Source organism: Anastrepha obliqua, chromosome 1 (assembly GCF_027943255.1).
Source record: "Anastrepha obliqua isolate idAnaObli1 chromosome 1, idAnaObli1_1.0, whole genome shotgun sequence".
NCBI lineage: Eukaryota > Metazoa > Arthropoda > Insecta > Diptera > Tephritidae > Anastrepha > Anastrepha obliqua.
The window spans coordinates 122,891,466-122,911,831 of NC_072892.1; the positions used below are offsets into that span (position 1 = coordinate 122,891,466).

Below are 20,366 nucleotides of genomic sequence, written 5' to 3' on the forward strand. Positions count from 1 at the left end.
AGCCGACGTTCCTCGTACAATTTTGGTTTTCACCATAGCGAATGGTCAAAACTGGTAATCTATCACCTTTGAGGAAAGTTGTAAAAATTCACTACTGTACAAGGTAGCGCAAAATCAACCATCTTTAAATTTTAATCATTTGAATTCTATTGTTCAATAACTTTTTTACTAAGTAAAAAAATAATTTTGAATAACGGAGGTCTTTATTTTAGCCTTTGCGCGCACCATTGCTTGTCTGTTTGCATATTGGAGCTGTAGAGTTCTGAAGTATCGAATATGTTTATAACTCTTTTCCCTTGTCACTGCATTCTTATCGAAAAAAGCCGACAGTGTCCTTATCATCTCTTTTGCCATTGCTCTCCCATCGAGAATAGGCAAAAATGCTCTGCAGCTTGCCAATATCGAGACAATTTGATTGGTTGCCGGCATCTAAAATTTACATATACCTATACCTAAGCAATCGACTTACAGTTTAAAAACTATTTTCATCAAACACGCAGTGAAAACAGTTGACAATTCTCTCAAACTCAAAATTTGCAAACCTTGGATTTGTCCTACGTATTTGGAGCAAAAAATATTTTTTTTTATGTAATTCTTAATGTACGCATTCGCGCCGTTCAGCCTTCTGTCTGCAATATCTTGCAAGGATGAAAAATATGTTGATTCTAGGCACATTTGTCGTGCTCTGCAAAGAGCAGGGCAGTAGCGAAGTAGGTGTACCAAAGCACCCCTAGCGTTTCTAGGGTGTCAAATAAGTTCAAACAGAAATGGCATTTCAATAATTTTCAAAACTCTGCCACAGACTCAAAATATACTGCACTCTCTCCTATTCTTCCACACCAAATGTCAACTGTATAACACTTGGCTGTTAATTTGCATGAAACAGTAGGTGTCCTGGCAAAGTGGTGACATAAAAAAAAAAAAAAACAAAAGCATAAAAAAACGATAAAATAATAACAATACTGCAGCTACATAATCCCAAAACTTGGTATACATTTGTAGAAAACTAAAGCTCCATATTATCTTGGCACCAGGAATTGCAGTGTACCGCCTGTTGTTATTGGCCATCGCCGCGCATTGTCGAGGCGACGAAGTGTAACTTATTATTTCGGTTTAGATTTTTGCGATTCGGCAATTTCAGCGATTTGTCGTGTGGTGGCACACGCAGCGAACAAAATTAAATTGGCAGTAGACCAAAGCAAAGAAGCCAAAAACGAAATATAGCTGTACACTGCGAAAGTAAGAGAGAAATTAAAAATAATAAAAATAAGTGCGCTGGCAAATCGCTGCAATTCCTTTCTGAATTGAATTTATTTGACGTGCGCGTCGTCTAAACGTCTTATAGCAGCGCACTTGCGGTATATGCATGCGAAATACCGTGAGGTGTGGTGCACGAAGCTTTTAATGTGCGGGATGTGCGTAAGTAAGTATGTGTGTGCATGTGTAGGCATGCATGGTTGTGTGATGAGCTTTGGCGTCACACCGTCTGTGTCATAACAATATTTTTTGGCACTTTTTTGCAATTTAATTTGCCGCAAATTTTAGTTCTCAGTTCGTTGGCATTGCTATTGCTTGCACGCGTATTGGCCGTGTGTGGCGGTCGGCGGTCGATGATCGGATTGCGCACAGGAAGCAGCGCGCCCTAAGATATGCAGTGATCTAAATTTTTGCATATAAATTTTACAAATAGTTTGTTTTGCACTGCACTGAATGTAACAGTTTCTTGATGATGCACGATTTTTTCATTTATTTTTGCATTACCAGCGGAGGAATATGGTAGTGGGGATGTGTGATTGTGAATCATTAGCATAATAAAAAATTAAAATAACATAGGGCAGATGGCGAAAGAATTTTAATGAAAAAGCAGTTAATTACTACCAATTCTTATGAAGTAATTGGAAAATTTTAAACAAATATTTGTATCTCATCTGATTTGCTATTGAAAAACTCCGACCTCCGCCTTTAAATGATAAATTCTCAATGCTGAACTATACCCAGAAGAAAAGTGAATTTAATAAACTCAAAAGCAGATACATACATATATAGGCTGCCGGCCAACAGCATTCCAAATTTTGAAAATGATATCACTGTCAACTTGCACATAAACGTGTGTTTGTTGCTTTTGCGCCACTCTTCATGCTTTATTTATTTGTCTTTTGAATTGTTTATGAAGCGTGCGAAGCCATAAAAATTAATTAACTGCGAGTGCTTATGCACTTGTTGACCGATGCAATGCCGCTTGGTGTTGGTGGCAATGACAGTGGCTGCGGTTGTGGTTGCGGTTGCGGTCGTGGCACGCAATGAAAGTGCAACTTGTTGGCATATAAAACAATTTTCCTGTGCCTAAACAAACTTGCATACATAAATTCATATAAATATGTATCTGTGTGCATTTGCATTAGGCGCTTAGCCTTTCTTTTGTTTTTCTTTCATTTCTCATGGCTCTGCGCGCCGTTGATCAATTTTGTACACTTATTTATTTATTTATTGATATTTATCTACAGAGTGAGGCTAAACAGAATAATTTGACTAATTAAAGATTTTGAATAAATTTAGCATAGAGGTTTAGTTAAAAAGCTAAGAAGGCGCCAGGGCCAGATAAAATCAATCCAGAACTTCTCAAGGCTAATCCGGAGTCGAGTGCACCATCTTTTACTGCCCCCTAATAAATGATATTTGGAACTCAGAAAACATACGGCAATGCATCTAAGGGCGAAAATTGCAGAGGCATAACCCTGCTGAGTATAGTGAATAAAATCATAGTTTCTATAATCAACAAAAAACTATCCAACGACCTGCTGTGCGGCCTAAGGGAAGAACAAGCGAAATTTCGGCCACGCCGCTCTTACGTCGACCACATTAACACCTTAACACGTTCGCGGATACTAAAAATTTCAGAGAGCTGCAAAAATAGACAGGCAAATATTTTTGAAACTAGTTGTAATATTCAAAATCTGATTATACATATACCTATTATAAGAGTAGTCAGAACATCGCATTTTAACTGTTACATGAAAGTACTTAATGAATTAAGTGTTTATTACTTTGAAATGTATATTAATTACAAAAACTTAAAGTTACATAAAATTAAATGAACCAAACTTTTACTTTGAATGCTGTAGCATTCACGTAATTTTGCATCACTATAAAAATGAATGCTATAGCATTCACGTCCGCGAACGTGTTACGAGTGATTGTAGAGCAGTCTGTTGAGTGGCGCACACTACCCATCGACTTCGAAAAGGCGTTTCATCGATTTTGACACTCTCAACCACGATACGTTCTGTAGCGCCCTCGTCTGTAAAGGAGTACCTGAAAAATCATAACAGAATTGTATACAGATGCCACTTGCAAAGTGAGATTTGAGAACATCCTGAGCGGGAGCATTCAAGTACAGAAAGGAGCAAGATAGGGTTGCTTGCTATTCCCGCTCCTATTCAACCTAGTACCGCGCGTAGTAATGCGTCAAGCTTCCGTGGCTAAAAGAGGTATGTTCTGGAATCTGGGACTACATTGAATATTCACATATAGAGCCAAAGAACGCAGCGGTAAGCGAATGTGCAGCGAAAGAGGGCTTGAAAATCAGATAAACAGCTCTAAAATCGAGGTAGAGTAGATGAGTTCTGCTGTCTCGGAAGCGCCATCAACAAAAATGGCGGCTCAGTAGCCGACATTTGCCATCGCATATCGAATGGTCACGCTGTGTTTGGTGTTTTGAATAAAGTGTGGAGCTCATCACATATAACCAGGCGCACGAAATTCCGGATCGTGCAATCTAATGTAAATTTTTTTGTTCAGTATGTGTGTGAGACATGGAAGACAACAATGCATGATACACAAGTATTCCAGGTATTTATCAATCACAAAACTGTTGCTGTTTTCGGGCCTGACAGATAGACGATCATCTTGGAATTCGGCGGTGGAAGTGGAATTGGTTCGGTACCCCACTGTGAAAACCACATGGAGATATAACAAAAGCAGCCCATGAATGAAACCCACAAGGCAGTTGGAGATGTGGTAGACTATATAAAACGTGGAGGCGATTAGTGGAAGCAAATACGCTACAAGCGAGTCACACTTGGCGACAAATCAAATTCTTAGTTTTCAATAAAAACAATTTTCAATTGTCTGTTGAGGCCCTTTGCTCCACCTAGGAACTACGGGAAAAAATATATTGGGTATGGGTTTCCGCACTCGTAAAAGTAATACACTGTAAAACACTCGCTCTAATATTATAATACACTGGTGATTTGAAGGTGTATATGTGAGGTCTCGATCACAGTATTTGACATTCGTTTGAAGCGTAAAGATCTGTTTTTATCTGACGTCAAAAATGTCTACAATCGTCCCGAAAAAACAGCATTTGAGGGAAGTCATGCTTCATTATTACCTTGTAAAGAAAAGTGCAGAATGGTCCAGAAAGCAGGTAACTGGGTGCCACATGAATTGAAGGAGAGGGAAATCGACAGACGTTTGGTGACGTGAAAACTATTCATGTTTCAAAGAGTATGTTGTGCATTTGGGAGGATCAAAAGGGTGTTATCTATTATGAACTTTTTAAACTATCTGAAACCATCTCTGGCGACCGTTACCGACTTTGTTGATGTTTTTCGTATGCCACCAACACAATCCTAGTTTTTTTTATAAGCAAACAACTACTACGACCCAGGTTACGTCGCCTAATCAGCTGATTCCTCCGAAATTGCTGAGAGCCGATTGACGGTCTGAAGGTGGTCACACCATCAAAAATCTTTTCACCATGGCGTATACATCGTATTGTAGGCCTATAATCACCATGGTACTACCATTTGACTCTTTTTGGCTCTAGAAATTATGAGAGCCTTTTATCAGCCTGTTGAATAATATAAAGTTCTGAAGCAGTGATTAGCAATAAATGTTAGAGTGCCAAGAATAAATGGTAGCACAAGTTTCGTAAATTTCAAGGATAACCCATTCTCTCCAACGGCATTCGACTTGATACCCGTGACAGATATCAAAACTGAAACTCATTATTTAAATCAAAAAATGCTAATAAAATTTGGAGATGGAGAACTATTGCTCTTCTACCAATAAATAATGTAAACAAAAATCACTTGAATTTCGTCTAAAAACTCGGTAGGATCATTTCGAACTTAATTCAAGTGCTTGGCAACACCAACTATGAAAATGTCGGGATTACTAATTGCATATTTTCCGAATTCATGTCGTGAATTCCGTTAAGGACGGGAGTTTGCTTGTAATACATAAACCGCATAATTATTTCACAATCGGATGCATCTTGCAATAGGCTCATTGACGGCATAGTTTGTTTTCTATGTTCGAGAATGTGAGGAAAAATAAATGGACTGAAACATTTGCTTATTATTGCTATATCTAAAATTTGTTATCCTAAGCGCTCATGCCACATAGCATGACAAATATGATGGCTCGCGGTTAAATTTGAGTGGGGATGTGTAAATAAGCTAAGAGCAAGAAGTGTCGATCAGTTTTGTGTGCTTGAGTCAACATATTTGTATACATTTGTGTGTATGTATGTATTTATTTTATTTTTATTTTATGTAGTCGGCGCACAGTGTAAGGTTTTGACAATCTAGACGGGCTTATTTAATTGCAATCGATATGTCGACTTGAAATTCTGTATGTGAACTTTTATTGCTCGCTCAAAGGTTAAGTTCAAAGACGAGCAATGTTGAACACAAACTAAACCACTACTCCCCTTTTCATACGGATCCTTCTTTTTTTCAGTTTTAAGGCCAAAATATGGCTCTTAAAATTAAAAATAAATTAAAATAAATTTTTCACATTTTTTTTTTATCTTTACTTCTGAACTCTTGAACTTTTGAACAATAAATATTCTGACAAATTTTCTGTAGTAGGTCAAAGTTCTACAGCTTCTGTCGTGCAGCGCTGAAAAGTACTCTGCCCTATTAATCTTTATATATATTTCTATAAGGCATCTCATTTGTTAAAAAATAGTACCTCCCTTAATATTTATCAAATTTAATGATTGAGATCTCTCATTTGCGCAAAGAATATTCACTTTATTCAAATTTAGTCATTTCGTAAAAAATCTGCTTAAAAAAAACGTTGTAACCGGTTAATCACAGTATGTTCCACTCGTCCATCTACTAACCCGAAGTCTGGACAAAGGTGTCCGTCAGGCGCAAAATCTTCGACTTTAACTACACAATCGCTCATTTGTCGTTTTTGGTTGGTACGTAGGCAGCCGTTTGAAGTGATTTACCATTAATTTGCCAAATTCTGTCGAGGAGAATTTGTACTGAACGAATTCTTTTATTTAGCGCTTTTAATTGCTTATAGCTCTCAACTTTATTTGCTTTTACGGGAATAGGGAGAGTTAAATCACAAGTATGTACTAGAAAAATATGCAACGCCGCTTCAACAATAGTTCCACTTAGTGAATAACTAAAAATGCATATACGATATTTTACTGTTGACTTAAAGCATCGCACACATGTCGACCTTCTCATGTGTGAAAAAATGTTAAAATTTTTCGGTTTAGTTCTTCTTTTTTCAGTGAGTTGAAAAATTCATCGCGCCCACAAGGAGGAATTAACTCGTAAACATTTTCGTGCAATGATTTGTTACAATTATCGAGACAGGAGTGCATTGACTAACTTACTTCGACTTTTGTCGTTGAAACATCAGATTTAGCCACTGTGAAACGCTGACACAATGAGTTCTAACACAGCCAACACGTCGATATTTGCAGGGCGAATTTCGTGAAGGCCATCCAAACACGGTCGTTGTGCCAGAAACAATCGATGCAGTGCGGCAATTGATAACACAAGATCGTCATACAGCGAGTTAGAGGCGTCCATGGATGGGTAGGACCGTTATAGTATCTTAGTAGGATCATAGTTACTTAATAGGACTTTTATACATTCAATATTGCGTTAACATTTTGTCGCCAGGAAGATTTGTTATCGTTGGATAATTTGCATAATTTGAAAAATGCTCAAAAAATGACGCGAACTCGTTTCGACTGGTGTACATAAATGTTGAAGGATGAAGAAATTCAGACGCTCTAGCTCAAAGTATGTCTATGACAAATGACGCATCTTGCACCTATACATATTAGTAGGAGCAAAAAAGCATCCGATCGGGTGTTCCAAGTCGAGCTTAATCCAAAAAGAGTTGTTCGCGGAATAGGTATCTCAAGGCAAATGGTCGCCTGTTTTTTTTTGTTTTTTTGAAATTTGGTAATGTCTCAAGTTTGCCACTAGATTAACTTAAAACAGTCAATTCTGAGTGCTCTACAAACATTTGTTTGCTAAAAGTTTTCGTAGATGAGGGAAAACGAACCAGCGGGGACGAATCATCACCAGGATAAGCGAGCTCTCACATATTGGCTCACATGAGAGAGGTGCTGGGCACTCAAAAGATCGAAATAATGAGTTATCCTCCTTACAGCCCTGATTTGGCACCTAAATATCTCTTTTTGTTCCCGAAAGTAAAAATACAATTGAAGGTCAACATTTTTCAACGCCTGTAGAAGTTGTTAAAGCCTTTAATCAACTCGTTTTGGAGATATTAACTTCTGAGTGGATATTCTGCAAAATGTTTGTGTTAGGATTTACAAAAAAAAAAAATGAATTTCCTTCTGTGGAATGGAATATTTTTCGAATATATTATTTCTGTTTTGTATTAAGTCCCCCTATGTTGGCAAAATGCTACACTGTGCGGCGCTTACCAACAGTTGTGTACATACATATATGTTTAAGAGCCGTTAATGGAGAGCTGCTTTAGTTGATGTTTTAAATTTGTTTGCATAGTAAATTGATTTTCATTTCGACTATGACTAAAATCGTTTTCTCTCCATATAACTTTGTTGCATTTGTATTTGTTTGTTTCTTAATATGCACAGTTTTCAAATTTTAGTCTCTTTCGCTTGCAACTCTTCGCGTATTGTGTGATCTGAAAAATTATGAAGCTTTGTTCTTGGTTTGGCAGCCCTATTGCTGGTAATTATCATCAGGCTTAAGAAAACTTGTTGCCTTTGTGTGCTTGCAAATCATATGGGACTTGGTGGCCCGTTAATCATAGAAAGATGTGGAGCTGGTAATTTGGGTTGTTATTATTGAGCAAATTAGTCCATCATACAAGATACGACAAGGTGGCACAAAATTAATCATCCAATTATGTTTTTGAATAATTTTTGTGCTAAAAAAAAAATGATTTTAAGTGATATAAATCCTTATTTTGACTGTTACGCGCTCCACTACTGTTTGCTTATTGTTCACTTGTTTGCTGCAGTTGTCTGGTTCACAAATGTTAAATTTGATTGACTGACGACTCCATTTGGAAATAGTACACATTTTCTGCTAGGGTGATTTAACCTTGTAGGTAGGCGAAATGGTTGATGTATCACCAAGTAGCACTAAAGCGTCGTTTTGATACCATTATGAGACCTCCAACAGGCTGATAACAACCGCCAGCCAAAATATTGATCAGATTGATTTGGTCGGCGCACTGCCCCAGGCTTTCGAAGAAAGGATCACCCAGTGACCTTAATCGTCTAGTTGCCAAACTCGGACCTATAGAGAAAGTGATCAACAGTGTCCTTTTCTGAAAGGTCCTTACAGCTTCTGCAATGAGGGTTAAATGGAAAACTTAGCATTTCCACGTGTGTGGTGATCAACCAAGAACCAATAAATACAGCTACGAGTTTGAAAATTGAATGGCGTGGAATCCCCTGGACTTTCTGGGTTCTCCGTCTATTGTACAGGGGCTACAGAGTTTTCAAAATAGCACATGAAGAAATGGAGGGCCACCTGGCAGATTTCCTTGAATTATTAAGATCAACGATTACATTTTGAACTTCAGCACTCAATGCAATCAGCCACCGACTTCTCGAGATAAATTTTTACTCCACCTTTTTGAAATAATTGGTGATTGAAATAACCGAGTATTGAACGGCTCTTAAGTCCTTATGAACCTCCTAGTTACGTTAACTCCTTTATACTATAATTCTTTATTAAATTGTTTTTGCAATAGCTGGTCTTTTTCTAAGATGTTATTCATATCTTTTTAAAAGCAAATATAATTTAATAACTTACCAGAATTTTTGTTTTTCTTCTCTTTTTCTAGTTCAACGGCCTTGATATTATTCATCCTGCTCTTCTGTGTTCAAAGTTCACACTCCAGATTCGTGAGTAAATTTTTGCTTTTAAAATATATATTTCACTCACCACAACAAAAAAAAAAAGAAATAAAAGTAAATAAATCTCTTTATTCCTTTCGCAGTATGGAACGCGACAGAAAAGACAATATGGCGCCAATATGTACTTACCAGCGAGTAGTATTGTACCCGGTGGCGAGGGTGATGATGCCAATGAATGGACTGACTGGAGTTCACCATCCGAGTGTTCACGCTCGTGTGGTGGCGGCGTGTCGTTTCAAACTCGCGATTGTCGCAGAATTGCGTAAGTCCGATATCTGTCTTTCCTCTACTAACTATTTGCTAGTACTTCTTCCTCCATTGCAGTCCTAATGGTGCGCCTCTTTGCAAAGGTGGCAACCGCAAGTATTTCTCTTGCAATACTCAAGACTGCCCCGAGGAGGAGGCCGACTTTAGAGCGCAGCAGTGTGCGCGCTTCAATCGCGTTCCCTTCGATGGCGTGACGTACGAATGGGTGCCGTACATGAACGCGCCCAATCCGTGTGAGCTGAATTGTATGCCGGTGGGCGAACGTTTTTACTATCGCCAGAAAGCGAAGGTCATCGACGGCACACGCTGTAATGACCGTGATCTTGATGTGTGCGTAGATGGCGAATGTCAGCCTGTGGGTTGCGATATGATGCTGGGCTCAAATGCAAAGGAGGACAAGTGCCGTAAATGTGATGGGGATGGCAGTACGTGTCATACCATTGCGAACACTTTCACTGCCAACAATTATCCAGTTGGTGAGTAGCCGTCGTTGGTTGGATTGTGCGATTTTCTTTGCTGATTGCATGATTTATTACTTTTGTTTTCAGGTTACAACGACATAGTACTCATTCCGAGCGGCGCCACCAATATACGCGTACAAGAGACAACACCGTCGAATAACTATTTGGCCTGCCGCAACTCATCCGGCCATTACTACTTGAATGGCAATTGGCGCATTGATTTCCCACGTCCAATGTTCTATGCGGGCTGCTGGTGGAACTATCAAAGAAAACCGGCAGGCTTTGCCGCACCCGATCAGCTGACATGCAGTGGGCCCACAACGGAGTCCATTACCATTATGATGTTGGTGCAGGATAAGAATGTGAGCATAGATTATGAGTACAGCATACCTGAGTCGATAAATAATGCACCGCCAGTGGAGTATTCCTGGACGCACATGGAATTCGAGCCATGTAGTGTGCCCTGCGGAGGTGGCACACAGTCTCGCACAGTAACTTGCAACAACCGTATGACTCTCGAAGAAGTTGATCCAAATTTGTGTGATGCTAGCGCGAAGCCATTGGAAGAGCAGGCGTGTAACGAGGATCCATGCGCACCTAATTGGGTAGAAGGTGAGTGGGGCAAATGCTCCAAGGGCTGTGGAGCTGATGGTGTACAAAATAGAACAGTTACCTGTGAACGTATTTCGCCAAATGGGTAAGTTGAAGCAGAAATGGGAAGGTTGCTAGAAAAATGTTGTTTGTAATTTTCTGCCGCTTCACAGAGACCGCACAGCAGAAGAAGATTCAGTATGCTTGCAAAGTGTGGGCAATAAACCAGCCACCCAACAAGAGTGCAATAGAGATGTTAAAAACTGTCCTAAATATCACTTGGGTCCTTGGACACCAGTAAGTTATGCGCGTCTGCTATTCTTCTTTGCCTTTTATTGTACAAATATTTCTAGTGCGACAAGTTGTGCGGCGAAGGTAAGCAGAAGCGGAAAGTGACATGCTACATTGAAGAGAATGGTCGGAAGAGAGTACTGCCAGAAGAAGACTGTGTGGAAGAGAAACCACCCACAGAGAAGGAATGTATCTTGGCTCCTTGTGAGGGTGTGGACTGGATTATATCGGAATGGAGCGGGGTAAGTCCGAAGATAAGCTGTTATTTTAGCTGCTATTTCATTACTTTATTCTCAGTGTGATGAGTGCGGACAAAAGACGGAAACACGCACCGCCGTTTGCGCCTCTAAGTCAGGCAAGATTTATCCCGAAGAATTCTGTGCCCCCGAAGTACCTGCCCTGTCGCGACCATGCAAATCATCAAAGTGCAAACCAAAATGGTTCACCTCGGAATGGAGCAAATGCTCGGCGGCATGCGGGAAGGGTGTACAGTCCCGTATAGTGATATGTGGAGAGTTCGATGGTAAGAGTATAAAACCAGCTGACGAGACAAAATGCGATGCGTCAGCAAAACCAGAAACCGAGCAGGAGTGCGAGGGCGAGGAGAAAAAGTGTCCCGGTCAGTGGTTTACTGGACCATGGGACCCTTGCAGTAAACCTTGTGGTGGTGGAGAACGAACACGTGAGGTTTTGTGCTTAGCGAACGGAACAAAGTCGCTCGACTGCGATGAATCAAAGATTGAGCCCCTTTCCGAAAAATGCAATACTCAAGCCTGTACTGCTGACGAGCTACTTCCAGTCGATAGTACTGCAACGCCGATTGGAGAAGACGCTGACGTAGAAGATGAATGTGAAGAGGAGGATGAGGAACTTGAATTGGCAACAAAGGATGATCTCAAGATATCTGATGGTATTGACCTCGATGAAGAGACAACGACGTTATCATCACTTATTACCGATGAACTAATGCTAAGTGATTCACCCTCTACCGACGAATCAAGTGAAATTACTTCTACAGACATTCCATTTACCACAGTCGAGGGATCAGGTGAGGAAACAGATATTACTGATGAAAGTACTCTTGAGAGTGAAGGAAGTGGGGAGGAACTCAGTTCGACTGTCGGAATCTCTGATACTACTGAATTTGTTTCAACTGACGTTTCTCCCACCGAGAAAACATCTGAGGAAACATCTGAAGAAACGACTCTGGTGTCTGGTTCAACAGATGCAACTGAATCTACAGAATCGCCCGAATCATCAGCATCTCCTGAATCTACGCAATCTACTGAGACAGGTTCAACTGATGTCTCAGGTTCTACCGAGTCGACTGACACTTCGGCGTCCACTGCTTCTACCGATGTCTCTGAAAGTACGCAAATTTCTCAATCTACAGAATCACCAGCATCACCTGAGTCAACAGAATCGACTGCATCTGGTAGCACTGATGAATCCAGCTCTACAGAAGTTTTATCTTCAACTGATTCTACTGATACTACTGGATCTTCTGAGTCTACTGAGTCCTCTGCTTCTCCTGAAACAACAGAATCACCTATTTCTACTGAGTCCACAATAGGCTCCTCAGATACCACTGAGTCTACTAGTGAATCTAGTGATACCACAGGATCCTCCATATCTACCGAATCAGTATCAACAGGGTCTTCAACCACAGACTCTACACAATCAACAGAGTCTACCGAGTCTTCATCCACTGATACAACCGAATCAACTGAGTCTACCTCTACTGATACTACTGAATCAACTGAGTCTACCTCTACTGATACCACAGAGTCGACAGTCTCTTCATCCACCGATACAACAGAATCAACTAGCGAGCAATCCACAGAATCAACCGACTCCACGGAGTCTTCAGTCTCAGTTGAGTCCACAACAGCATCTCCTTTGTCTACTGAATCAACCGAAAGTTCAACCGACTTCTCAAGTTCCACTGATACTACTGCTGACACCACTATTGATTCCACGGTTAGTGGTTCGGATATGACAACAGAATCTACTGGTTCCGACACGACAGAAACGGGTATTTCCGATGAGACAGAAACAACTGACATTAGCACTGATTCTTCTCTTAGTACAACTGATTCTGGTATTTCTGAAACTACAGATGTCTCAAACGATTCAACTGGCACCACAGAAACAGAGGCTAGTGACACAACTGGTTCCTCAGATTCAACAATGTCTAGTGAAAGTGACGAAACCACAACATTTTCAAGTGATACTACCGAAATCTCAGGCTCCACCGATGTTTCAGAATCCACAATTTCAGTTTCAACTGAAGAAAGTACAACTGGAGCGTCGACTGAATCTACCACCGAAGGAGTATCATCAGAATCTACATCAGACATTAGCTCGAGTGAAAGTTCCTCGATCAGCACAAGTGGAAGCACTGAATCTTCTTCTTCAACTGATGTGTCAGAAACAACAGAAACTGGATCAACAGAAAGCACAGAGACAACTGAAAGCGGACCTACTGAAAGCACAGAGACAACAGAGAGTGGATCTACTGACGACACGACCCTTGAGGGCTCTGGGGAAACAGGTTCAACAGTTGATATCTGGTCTACAACTGGAGAAGATGAAGAAAGCACTCCTAACACTCTGGAAGCTCTCGTCACTAAGGCACCAAAACTCAAGAAGTGCAAAGCCAAGAAGGATTGCAGAAAGTCAACTTATGGATGTTGTCCCGACAAGAAGACACCGGCTAAGGGTTCATTCGATGCGGGCTGTCCTATTGTTAAAACATGCGCTGAAACCAAATATGGATGTTGCTCGGACGGTGTTTCACCAGCTGAAGGCGAAAACAATGAGGGATGCCCTAAATCACAATGCGCAGAGACGTTATTCGGATGTTGTCCAGACAACTTTACACCCTCTGAAGGAGAGGAAAATGAAGGATGCCCTGAAACAACGACCGCACCACCAACAACAACCGTCGAAGTGGTCACAGAGGGATCTGGAGAAACAACCGACGTACCAGAAAGTACAATATCCCCAGAAAGCACAGAGTCTACAGAAACTGCAGAAAGCACAGAAACTCCAGAGAGCACAGAAATTGCAGAAAGCACAACTGAACCAGAGCTTGAAGTGGTTAAATCTTGCTCTTTTGGTGAGTTTGGCTGTTGTCCAGATGGCGTCACTGAAGCTAAAGGAAAAGACTTCGAAGGCTGTGAACCAGCTGCACCAGATACTAGACAGTGTGCACAAACACCACATGGTTGCTGTCCAGATGGTCGCACTGCTGCCGCTGGCCCTGATTACACAGGTTGCGCACCATGCACACGCGAGCCTTTCGGTTGTTGCCCTGACAATCAAACCCCTGCGCATGGACCACTTGGTGAGGGTTGTTGTATAAACACTCAATACGGCTGTTGCCAAGACAACATTAATGCTGCACGCGGACCGAACTTCGAAGATTGCGACTGCAAGTACACTCCTTACGGATGTTGTGCCGACCAAAAGATGGCTGCACGAGGACCCAACAATGAGGGTTGCAGTTGTGAGAGCTCGCCACATGGATGTTGCCCAGATAAGATCACAGTAGCTAGTGGACCGAAATTCGAGGGCTGCCCATGCCATACGCTACAATTCGGTTGCTGTCCTGATGGCCTTACGATTGCACAGGGACCGCATCACTATGGTTGCCATTGCTCACAAACCGAATTCAAATGCTGCCCCGATGAGAAGACACCTGCTAAAGGACCAAACGGCGAGGGTTGCACTTGCTTGGAGAGCAAATATGGCTGCTGTCCTGATGGTGCCACACCAGCGGAAGGCGAGAAGTTCGAAGGTTGCGGATCGGTTAAGGAACCACCACAAAAGGCATGCGGTCTACCAAAAGTTACTGGACCTTGCGGAAACTTCAGCATCAAATACTTCTTTGACACATCGTATGGTGCATGTGCACGTTTCTGGTATGGTGGCTGTGAAGGTAACGATAATCGCTTCGAAACCGAAGGTGACTGCAAGGCTACCTGCCAAGAGTACACTGGCAAGGAGGCGTGCTTCTTGCCGAAAAGCTCGGGACCGTGCACAGGATATAACAAAAAATGGTACTTTGATGCAGAACGCAATCGTTGCGAGGAGTTCAACTATGGCGGCTGCTATGGCACATCGAACAGATTTGACAGTTTGGCCGAGTGCCAGGCACTCTGCGCCATTGATGAAACTACGCGTACGTTAGAAGTGTTTTAAACTATGGAAATTAGCTTTGTCATACCTAAGGGGCTTTTCTTTTATAGCGCCCTGCGATCAGCCTATGGAGCCTGGACCATGTGAGGGTAGCTTTGAACGTTGGTATTATGATAACGAAACGGATGTGTGTCGTCCATTCCGCTATGGCGGTTGCAAGGGCAACAAGAACAACTATCCAACCGATCATGCCTGCAACTATCATTGCAGACAACCCGGCGTACACAAAGGTTTGATTTCAGTATTTAAGTCGCTGTTATATTTGGGTTTGGTATTCCTTACAAGTTTGCTATGCAGAGTTGTTTTTAAAATTGGGGGCATGTATGTATGTTTCTGGCATGAAATCACTAGCTACTACTGGCTAGTGACTTTGGTGTTGGCTCAAACAGTTTTTTCATTTTATTTGCTAGTATTAAAATTATTTGCTATTTGGTTTTTGTTTGTGACGTTACGGTATGTTAAATGTTTGTCTTTCCTTTTCTCATACTCACTATGTTGCATGCTTGCTTGCTGCTTGCTCTCCTCCCTTCCGCTAATACTTTATCATACAAATGAAATTGCTGCATTCCCTGCGCAATCCTTCTCTTTACTACACCACTACCAACAATACATTACACTACGTCACACTTCGAAAAACACACCCTGTTGCTGTATTAGATTATTGCTCGCTTCCTAAGCAACCCGGTGATTGCAGTGAGCAACATGCGCGTTGGCATTACTCGGACGCGGACAACAAGTGCATGCCCTTCTACTACACAGGTTGTGGTGGCAACAAAAACAATTTCCCAACCCAGGAGTCTTGCGAGGACCATTGCCCGAAGGAAGTTGGTAAGGCCATTGTAAATTATAAAACAGTCAACAAACCCCAATACAACACATACCCAAACACATGATAATTCACACACACACTCACAGTTGTGGCAGCCGTCGCTTTGATTGTTGTGTAAAGAAGATTCCATTCCAATCATTCCATTTTCATCACTGAATGATTAGCCTATTTAACATTTCAATTAAATTCCCGATTATGCACTTAATAGCCAAGGATGTCTGCGAGATACCTGCTGAAGTTGGCGCGTGCACCGACTACACCGCCATGTGGTACTATGACACCAAGGATGAGCGTTGCCGTCAATTCTACTACGGCGGCTGCGGTGGCAATGAAAATAAGTTCCCTACCGAAGAGGCTTGTCTGCAGCGTTGCGAAAAGAAACCTGAACCTGAACCTGAACCCGAACCAGAGCTCAAATCTGCGCCGGCGCCCAGCACGAACGAGGTCTGCCGGTATAGTGCAGATGCAGGTGATTGCCGTGCCTTCGTACTGCAGTGGTACTATGATAGAGACGTACAGGCATGTCGTCAATTCTACTATGGCGGCTGTGGTGGCAATGCAAATCGATTCAGTTCTCAAGATGAGTGTAATCAATTGTGCGCTGTGCAACCTCCCGCTCCTGCTCCTGCTCCTGAGCGCCAGCCAGCTGCACAGCCCGCCCCAGCGCCGGTAACTGAAAATGTTTGTGAAGTACCCTCAGATCCGGGAGATTGTGATGACCCTACCTTGAAGTGGTACTACGATACAACAGAGGGACGTTGCAAACAATTCTACTATGGTGGTTGCGGCGGCAATGGAAACCGCTTTGAAACCGAGGCGGCGTGCAGTGCACGTTGTTCGCCACAGGTGCCCTCCGTTAATGTGCGTTTTGGCGAAGATGAAGAGGAACCAGCGCCGGCACCAGCACCTGCACCTGCGCCGGACTCGCGCGAAGACAGAGGTTGTACGTTGCAGCCCGATTATGGCCAATGCTCGGACGCCAATCAGACGCGTTGGTATTACAACTATGCGGAAGGCCTGTGTGACGAGTTCATTTACGGCGGTTGTGGTGGCAATCAGAATAATTTCAACAGCGAGGAAGAGTGCCAGGATCAATGCTTCGAGGTACAGACAACATGCTCACTACCACCACTGCCAGGTAGATGTGAGGACCACATTATACGCTGGTACTTCGATGAACGCGACAAACGTTGCTACGAATTCGAGTTCACTGGCTGTCGCGGCAATAGAAACAACTTCGTAACAGAGGCGGAATGTTTGCAATGGTGCGGCAATGAATCACCTCAGCAACCCGAACCAGCTGCGCCGGTTAGTGACCGCCTCTTTAATGTAATTTTTATGCTTTACAATGGTGGCAATTTTTTTGCTTGCAGGCTTATTCGGTTTGTGATCTGCCTGTCGAGCGTGGCGATTGCGAAAACAGTACCGCTGCATGGTTCTACGATGTTGAAACTATGGCTTGCACAGCCTTCTCCTACTCGGGCTGTGGTGGTAATGGTAATCGTTTCGAAAGCAAGGAACAATGCGATCGCCAATGCGGTGAATTCAAAGGAGTGGGTAAGTATATAGTATAACGAAAAAATGTAACGGCATTTATTTTCAAGAACTCATATATTAATGAACATACTGACGCATTTACGTCTGCTAGATGTGTGCAATGAACCAGTGGAGACTGGTCCATGCCGTCAGTGGCAGACACGTTTCTATTACAACAAAGCGGCACGCACTTGTGATCCCTTCACTTATGGTGGTTGTGAAGGTACAGCTAATCGGTTTAGCGAACGCGCAGAGTGCGAGTCGGTTTGCATTTTAGGTCAAGAGCCAAAGACGCGCGCTCCCAAAGGTAAACATAGAATGCAGAGATGTCGGTGTTCAGCGGACTGTTTTTGGTTGAACTATTTTTTTATATATTTTTTATTAAATTTTCTGAGTAGATATTTGTAAGCTGCCAGTACAAAGTGGAAGTTGCAACGGAACTACGGCCGACGAACGCCGCTACTACTACGACGACGAACGCGGCACCTGTGTATCATTCATTTATTCGGGTTGCGCTGGCAACCAGAACAATTTCCGTTCATACGAAGCTTGCTTTGATTACTGTGCAAGTAAGCGCATGCCACACGTCACATACATATTCTGGCACTATGACATTTCTACGCACTCACATATTTTGCACCGATTCATTTTGCGCACAAAACGAAAAAACACAAACTCTATTTTTCGCACTGAACTTTGCTAATATACAATGCATTTTTAGAATGTCTACTTAATTTAAGTTCCTTCATCTTTGCTAGTTGTAGTCTAAGTATTTGTAGTTTGGATGCACTTTCATGCCATTTCTTTTGTTGGCTTGCACGTGGTAATGGTTTATGGGCTGGGAGTTCGTTGGAACGCAATAATTTGTACACTCATTTTTCGTTCCCTTACTTACCTGTATTTTCCAATTAATCACTTTTTCCTTTCCTCCACCCAGGAACCGAAAAGACACCAGAGATCAGCGATAACGAGATCGAACCCAACGCATGCGAAACCTTTGAGCAAGAATGTCGTGTACTTCGTTGTCCGTTCGGCTCCCGTCGTGTACCAGTCGAGAATAGCGATTGCACTAGTTGCATTTGTGAGAATCCATGTGAGCGTTATGAGTGTGCCGAAGGTCAACAATGCGCAGTCGACGTGTCGAGCGATGCCTCCCGACAATTCGTACCCGTTTGCCGTGACACCAATAAGACAGGCGAGTGCCCGCGTCTCAGTGAACCAGAAGCGGAGAATTGTGGTCGTGAGTGTTACACGGATGCCGATTGTCGCGAGGATAACAAGTGTTGCAGCAACGGTTGCGGCTTTGTGTGCGTACGTCCTACGCAACCAACGTCTCGTCCGCGCCCACCAACCACACCCGCACCCGCTGTCGTTTACCCAGGCGATACGCAGGTTGCGTTGGAGCCTAAGAAACCGCAAGAGGTTAATGTGCAATCGGCTGTTGGCGGAATCGCTGTATTGCGTTGCTTCGCCACTGGCAGTCCGCCACCGAATGTTACATGGTCGCGCAGTAATGTGGTGGTAAGTTAGATATTAGGGTGAATTGACATCAAACGCGTGTGGCCTTGGCTGCTTACATTTTCATATGAATTTGTGCGCCAATCTAAAATGTGACAAGTTGGCCTTTTTGCAGAGTTTTGTAATGCACATTAATGGGTATTCCATGTAAAGCTTCAAGTCATAGTATCAACTAGGATCGAAATAACTTTGAAATTGGGTGGAGTGGCAGCTTTTTGCTAGCGAACACCAATCGCAAATGCTTTAATTACAAATTCCCCCAAACTCTTGACTATTCTCGCTAAAGTACATTTGTATTTAGTGAGCCTCTTTTCTTCTTCTTATTTGTTCGCAGATTGACACCAATCAAGGACGTTACGTATTGACTGCCGCCGGTGACTTGACGATAGTGCAAGTGCGTCAAACGGATAGCGGCTCGTATGTGTGTGTAGCATCCAATGGCCTTGGAGAACCAGTGAGTCGCGAGGTGCAGCTGGCAGTGACAGGTTTGAGCATTTTCTTATACGCTAAATGTGGTGTCGGTTATATTAATATGGCGCATGTTTTATTTTAATATTTTGCATGTGGGTCGTTGCTAATGCTTATCTCGCTTTGTCTAACAAATGCACAAAAAAAAAAAAATGATTGCTTGCTATATGCATTTGTAATAATGTAGAACCGAAAGAAATACCCGCCTATGTTTATGGCGAGAAGAATGCTACACAAATTGTTGGCTTGAATCGACCAGCGCAAGTGCGTTGTCCGGCCGGTGGTCATCCAGCGCCGCATGTGAGCTGGTGGCGTAATCGTAAACGTTTGGGCTTGATAAGCGATCGCTTCGAATTGACACGCGATTACTCGTTGATGTTCCGCTCCATACAATTGACGGATCTGGGTCCATACACTTGCGAGGTTTGGAATGGCTTAGGTCGCCCAACCTCGATGAAGGTGGTGTTAAAGGCAGTTGGACCAGCACGCGCCGTCACTAACGACGAAGCGCCATATCTGCAGTATATCATAGATCCGGCACGCGCACCAGTCACACAACGCCCCTCATATCCATACCGACCACAACGACCACAGCCACCACCGCCACCAGTGTACGTCGAACCACCGCGCCGACCGCAATTAAGTAAGTATCTGCTATTGGCTGCATGTGGGCAAACTACTAGTAGGGGTAGTTGGTTTATGGTAAACTCGTTTTGTTGCTATCTGTGTGTTGCATCGTGTTGCTTATTCATTGATATGCAAGATTTTCGTTAACTCTTTATTTGCTTGCATAATTTTCGCTTAGTGAGTGCGCAAGCTGTACTTGCATTGGATCCCAGAAACACCTACAGCCCGGGTGCATCTATTGCCATGCAGTGTTCGGTGCAAGGCAACCCAGCACCGAATGTGACCTGGACGAAGGACTCGATACCGCTGCAGGCGAATGAGCGTATACAAATTACAAGTAAGTGAATAATTCTATTGGACTACATTCATTTACGCAATCCACACACACACG

The 20,366-nt window shown here is 42.6% G+C and overlaps 1 protein-coding gene across 4 annotated transcripts in view; it reads left to right on the plus strand.

The window, feature by feature from the left end:
- Positions 1 to 20,366, plus strand: part of LOC129235944 (papilin) — a 98,878-nt gene that overhangs the window by 77,188 nt on the left and 1,324 nt on the right. The window contains exons 2-18 of one of the 4 annotated variants that reach the window (XM_054870036.1): positions 9,112 to 9,172; positions 9,268 to 9,446; positions 9,509 to 9,927; positions 10,000 to 10,609; positions 10,677 to 10,800; positions 10,857 to 11,036; positions 11,092 to 14,980; positions 15,048 to 15,227; positions 15,655 to 15,825; positions 16,035 to 17,134; positions 17,200 to 17,383; positions 17,475 to 17,669; positions 17,761 to 17,931; positions 18,300 to 18,883; positions 19,215 to 19,365; positions 19,536 to 19,991; positions 20,154 to 20,312. In XM_054870036.1, the coding sequence (XP_054726011.1) occupies positions 9,112 to 9,172; positions 9,268 to 9,446; positions 9,509 to 9,927; positions 10,000 to 10,609; positions 10,677 to 10,800; positions 10,857 to 11,036; positions 11,092 to 14,980; positions 15,048 to 15,227; positions 15,655 to 15,825; positions 16,035 to 17,134; positions 17,200 to 17,383; positions 17,475 to 17,669; positions 17,761 to 17,931; positions 18,300 to 18,883; positions 19,215 to 19,365; positions 19,536 to 19,991; positions 20,154 to 20,312 (8,813 nt within the window). The remainder of the gene's footprint in view (positions 1 to 9,111; positions 9,173 to 9,267; positions 9,447 to 9,508; positions 9,928 to 9,999; positions 10,610 to 10,676; positions 10,801 to 10,856; positions 11,037 to 11,091; positions 14,981 to 15,047; positions 15,228 to 15,654; positions 15,826 to 16,034; positions 17,135 to 17,199; positions 17,384 to 17,474; positions 17,670 to 17,760; positions 17,932 to 18,299; positions 18,884 to 19,214; positions 19,366 to 19,535; positions 19,992 to 20,153; positions 20,313 to 20,366) is intronic. The other 3 variants (XM_054870038.1, XM_054870037.1, XM_054870039.1) reach the window with 3 other exon arrangements.